Source organism: Fopius arisanus, unplaced genomic scaffold (assembly GCF_000806365.1).
Source record: "Fopius arisanus strain USDA-PBARC FA_bdor unplaced genomic scaffold, ASM80636v1 scaffold00099, whole genome shotgun sequence".
In the NCBI taxonomy this organism is placed as follows: Eukaryota; Metazoa; Arthropoda; class Insecta; order Hymenoptera; family Braconidae; genus Fopius; species Fopius arisanus.
Genome location: NW_011887838.1, coordinates 198,898 through 204,980, shown reverse-complemented (window position 1 = coordinate 204,980; position 6,083 = coordinate 198,898). Strand labels below are relative to the sequence as shown.

The following is a 6,083-nucleotide window of genomic DNA, read 5'->3' as shown; positions in this document are numbered from 1 at the left end:
GTGTTTTTTTACTTTTGCGTTCTGTGCCAGCGTAGTCCATGTTTTTTTTGTGTCACTTTCGTATTCATTGTTTTGTATTCCTGTGTCGAGTCCTCCCGTTTTGTTTGCTGCTTGGTTGTGACTGATTGGTCCCTATGGTGATGCCCATCTTGATGGTGAATACTGGAAGTATGGAGTTTTTTGTTGGTTGGTGGGTTCTTATGTTTCTTGTACCCCTTGATGTCGTTGTTGGTTTTTCTTTTTGCAGCCCTCTGCTTGGGTTGTTCTTGTTGGGTGTTTGGCGTGTTTGCTTTATTGTCCATTCTTGTTTTCGTTTTTTTCTCCGTGTATGTCGCTATTGTTGCGTGTGGTTCTCTCCCGTTTTACATTTTGCTATCCGACGAGAAACACACGAGTCCAATACACTTCAATTTATGTTTTTCACTGTTGAACGAATACTTTGGTCGTAATATCGTCTTGTCAATTTCAAAGAGCTTCATCTCGGTAACACCATTCTCATTATTAATAGTGACTAAAAATTTATCATTTGGACTAAACTTCATCATCTGAATTCTTTCAAGGCCCAATTGAGTCTCATTTTTAGTGAGCATTGCCTCACCTTCAACAATGTCAAAATTAAATACTCTAACGTGAGTATCAGTCGAGTAAATGATCATCTTTGAATCCTTGCTAATTGCATACGAAATAATTGCTTCATTTTTCTTAGTCCTAAGCTCCAGCAATTTAATGGGTTCTTCCTCCAATTGATAAATCATACCGCTCTTTTCGTTAATATGCCCATTTTTTGCAGTAGAATCAGCAGTATTTAACAATCCAAGTCTCCATAACTCAAGATAATTAGGATAACGTAGTAAAATAGATCGGGATTTTGTACAAAGACTGACACATGGATTGGCCAGTAATGGGGGATATTTGACCAAATTTTTAGGAGGATAACTGGACTGGGCCAAATAGCCATCAACACCAGCCGAATATAATTTGCCATCTGCTTCGACTAATGCTCTAACGTCATGAATATGGAGCCTTCGTTCAATGCCTTTAACCCATTGAGACCTGCCTGAGGACTTGAGAAGGACTTTTGAAAAGCTTCTAATGACTGGGTCTATTCCAGCTATATATATGACGTTGGAGTCTTCTGCTACTGCTAAACAAAGGATATCAGCTGTATGAGACTCATGAGATTCGATTAATGTTCCTGTTGCGGAATCCCAAACCGACAAAACTCCTCGGGAATCTCCGGAAATAAGATTATTTTCATTAGTTACTCCCAAACACCAGACTATAGTTTCGTTCTTGATTTGTTTCCTTCCGGTCATCATTTTATAAATGGCATGCCCAGAGTTAGCATTCCACACTCGGACTGTATCATTTGAACCAGTGAAGATCATATCACCTGTATTGTCCCATTTCAAGCATAGGATTCTCCCTTTTTGCTTGTCAAAGATCTTTTCATAGAGCAAACCATCTTGCGTTATTGTAAAAGTGTTGACATAACCATCCTCCGTACCCACGGCGATGCGAGTACGCAAAGGATTGACATCGAGACACCAAGCTGCACCTCCCGTCACTGCAGTTGAATATTTGGCTTTTGCACTAATTAAGTCGTACTCCGTTATGAAGCCCAACAGACCTGTTGAAATGAGACGGTGCCGGCCAATCCAGAGTAGAGACTCGATCGAGTTGCGCGCTGTACCAGCAATGCTCCCTTCTAAAAATGCCGTCTGACATATATTCCATATCTCGATTGTGTTGTCATTTCTGAAATATATCGTTTATCATTAGTATTGTACTTGATAACATGAGAAATTTAGTAGAAACATTTGCAACCATATCTCAACAGATATTTTCAAATTCTCGACCAGTTTTACACAGTTTTAATTTTCTACTAAATTTCCCCACTTTCTCACCTTTCCGGTCATCCTATTTTTTATTGCTAATACATTTTTTCAACACTTTATTTGAGGAATTAAAGAACAATTTCAAACCTAAATTTCAAATTAGTATAACAGTTTTTACGAACGCTAAGCCGTCAACACCGATTTTTTACAAAAAAAAAAAAAACATTTTTTTATAGCTCTTTTCTATAATTTTATTGATTACTTAGAAATGAAGGTTTTTCAAAAATGAGAAAATCAAATGCATTTCTTTCCTAGTTGAGATAATTCTGACAAGTCACACTGATATTGCTTTGGTCTAATATAGATATTTAGAAAACTATTGTATAATCCAATATAATGGGTACAGGGAAGGATGTGTAAAAGGTCCAAAGACATACCAAGTTTCAACCTTTATTATACAGAATATACATTTTATGCATAAATATAAAAGGAGCGGATAAGTATTTTTTGGGATCGCTTTATTGAATGCCGGGGCAGCTCCAACTATTATTTTTCAAATAATTTCAAAATTCAGTTGAGTGAAAAGAGCTGCCTTTTTCTCACGAACAACAGAATAGTATATTTCACGCCTAGGACGAAAAAAGGGAATCTGACGAATGCAACTTTATAGTCCGAGTCAGAGACGAGGATTATAACGCGCATGAGTCAGAATCGCCTTTTTCGCCGTGGCTATGATGCTATTTTATGTCCTTGTGGCCGAAAACGCGTTTTTATCCGAGCGAAGCGAGGTTAGAAACGCGTTTTTCTGGCCGCAATGACATAAAAAAATGTGCCTTTTGTTTTTTCATTCGTGTCGTAATATCCAATATCAAGTATTTTTAGTTTAAATAATTTGAAAGATTTTAATAACAGAGAACTAACCTCGAAAGTGCTAACTTTTTGCTTTCTTTCTCATATGAAAAACAGGTGATTGCTCTTGGGGCCAAATTATAAAATTTCACATGATGAATTTTACAGACAGTCATAATGAAAACTTTCTTTATTTGTGTAAATCATTGAGAAAATTAAGTTTAAATACACTCGTCCAAGCACGTTTCACCGTACTCAAAAACGATCACAGTATCAATTAACTATACAATCTACATACACGTGTTCTGCTTCTGATATATGTATATATTATTATATTACTGCTGCCGATAGGTGGCGTTTAGTGGTATCCTCTATTTTAGCCACTGATTTTAGCTGTCTAACCAATTTTCCCCAGGATGCTTGAATCAACTCAACTGTCAACAATTATATATTTATTGCAAAAGTCATAAGACTAGTTAACAAGATTAATACAATTAAATGTCTTGGAATGTTCGCTATACGTGAAGCGTTATGTATCGCGTGGCGCTAAACTATGTATGCGTGGCACTGGCGCAACACTCCCTGCGCTGGTGCTAGGCCAATTCGGAGTCGCCACACTATTATTCTCAATTAAATAAATAACCATATAAAATTATTTATAATTTCTTAGCAGGTAATGGCCTACTGTGCATCATTTTTTTATGTTCTTTATGTGTTAATAAATTTTTTCTAATTAATTAATCATAATATTAGAAGAAAGTGGAGGAACAAATTTTCGAAAATTCCATTGTTTAGTTATTGTCTTTTTTTATCGATTGTAAATCGTTTGTAGAATCGAATTCGCTTAAATTTATTGTTTTAGAGTAAATGTTCGTTATGAGAAAGAGAAAGAGAGAGAGAGAGAGAGCCTATGGTCGTGTTTTTGTCTAGTCATCACAAAGGGAAATGAAATTATTAGAGGCAAAATATTTACTCTCAAACAATAAATTAACGTGAATTAGATTCTACAAACCATTGGCAATGCATTTTAAAAAATTAAATGATAAAATTGAATTTTAATAAATTTGTCGGCCAACATGGCCGACTTCCCATATAATATTTTCATTATAAATTAATAACAAAATAAATAGTAATGTTTTAATGAATTAAAAACTGTTGAACATGGAAAAAGAATGTAGAAGATGTAGAATGATCTGTAGAATGATCTGATAAGGAATTAGAGAAAATGTCGTCTAATAGGATACTGCTACCTCGGCTAACAGAAATGTACAGAAGTGCTGCTATCTATATACTAGTGAAGAACTCAGGCTGAGAAGCTCACACACACCAAAATAACTACATGCATACATACATTATATATATTATCCCTCGTATAGTCGTTTCTAACGTTGTGAAAGTATCCACATTCTAGGAACGTAATTTACGACGTGACGTGTACCTAACAACCACATTGGCGTTATTATTTCTTTCTCGAAGCAAAAACCGAGAGACTTTTCCCTGTGAGTTCAATAAAATCTATCAAGATTTTACGAAAAAAGAAGTATGAGTATTAGCTCTGTTATTTTATTGAGTAATTGGAAAGCCAATAAAAACGATCAAGCCATGCCGAGTTTAATTTCTAGTAATTGGTAAGTTGAGATATTTCACATTATTGTTATGACACAGAGGGCTTTATTAACACAGACGCCATCTTGTAATAATTTTATTGGAACGATATGTGATGTTTTAACAAGATTTGTATGACATCCATCGATGTCTAGTATACGTTTATTATGGAAAAAATATGAATTAACAGAATTTAAGCAGATTTACTGATATACTTGGCAAATTGATATTTCAGCTTGAAAGAATACACAATAGGTGATCATATCACATAACGCAATCTGACTAGCTATCATTGAAATAGTATGTCATCGAAAAATCCATTAACACAATCGCATTATCAAAGATAACAGATGATAATGGCTTGGTCAATAAATAGATTGAGCCAGAAATTTTGATAAATCCCAAATTATAAATGCATTAAAAGTCCACACGTTTTTATAGAGAGAGAATCTAAAGAAAATTAATTATCCTGCTAAAAAAATACAAAGAACATTGAAATATAATCCTATGAAATTACAGTATTTATTTTGTTCTCTAATAAAATGTCTCAAATTGCTTATTATCATTTCATACATTATCTATTTGTAATATTTTAAAATAAAATGCTTAAATATATAATGTTTCTATTGACGAGACATTAATTTTCAATTTTCATTCGATGCTTTAGTTGGAATAAGTTCTAAAATAGGCACGTGATGAGAAGCTCCAAATGTATTTAAGAACCATTGAGATTTACATTCCAACTAAAGTCATGGGACCAGTTTGGAGCCAGTTTGAGGTTAGAAATATCGTAAAGATTGGAATTCCTGCAGAAAACGGAAGAAACAGAGTAAAACAGACATCCATTTTCAGTTTTTTCACAAATATCTTGATAATTTCATAAATTGAAAGGAGAGAGATGACTTTTTGATTCTAATTGAACACTTGGTATTCCACTCGAATCCTGAGAAATGTTGGAAAAATTAATCGATAATTGAATGTAAAATTTTTTTCCTGATGAATATTAGCGAAACTGGGATACGTTTTGAAGAGTTTTGATTGAAACGCAATTAAATGTTTCAAGGTTTTGATGGTCATGTGAGATCGAGAGTCCTCGGATGGAATCGCGACTCCTTTGAGCAATGGTCATAGGAATTCAAATAAATAATAAATAAATAAAATAAACTAATATTTTATCGGATGTCGACAGAGAAGGACAGTATTCCAATAGACATTCAGATGACTTATAAATGGATATAGAATTTGTACAATCAATCATCCAGCTCAGCCTTTTTCGGTTGAATTTACCATTTTCTTAACAGCCAATATGACCAAATGATTTTTTAGTAAATTATCAGTAGTTCGGTTAATGAACGTATTAATCAGGCAGAAGAGACACTCAACAATAATCACACAATTATTAAATGGACAATATAGACAATACTGGGTGTTAAATTTTCGAGCGTTTTCTCGCAGTCCCTCTTCAAATAAAATTTCAACCACAAATTCTTCATCTCATCGAGATTCCAAAATATTCTTAAAAAACTTTTTTTTTTTCAATCAGTAAATTTTCTTTTCTTTGTTCTATTTCACGTGTGAATTGATGAGGTGATGAGCGGCAAAACTCATAATATGTTTTTGTTAATAACTTTACCGAATTTTAATATGTAGGACGTGAGAAATATAAATAATTGTTGAATGCGTTGTTGCAGTGCACTAGACTTAAATGGTTTTATTCTTTAAAATAGCATGAGGAAGGAATGTCTGTACTCTATACTATAGAGACTATAGATCTCTTCAAGAGACTAAACC

General features: G+C 33.8%; 1 protein-coding gene across 1 annotated transcript; it reads right to left on the bottom strand.

The window, feature by feature from the left end:
* Positions 1-362: 362 nt before the first annotated feature.
* Positions 363-3,361, bottom strand: l(3)72Dn (UTP4 small subunit processome component l(3)72Dn). The gene is made up of 2 exons (XM_011312323.1): positions 2,760-3,361; positions 363-1,758 (listed from the first exon to the last, which is right to left on the bottom strand). The coding sequence occupies exons 1-2, from the start codon at positions 2,861-2,863 to the stop codon at positions 363-365; spliced, it is 1,500 nt and encodes a 499-aa protein (XP_011310625.1). The 5' UTR covers positions 2,864-3,361.
* Positions 3,362-6,083: the final 2,722 nt, after the last annotated feature.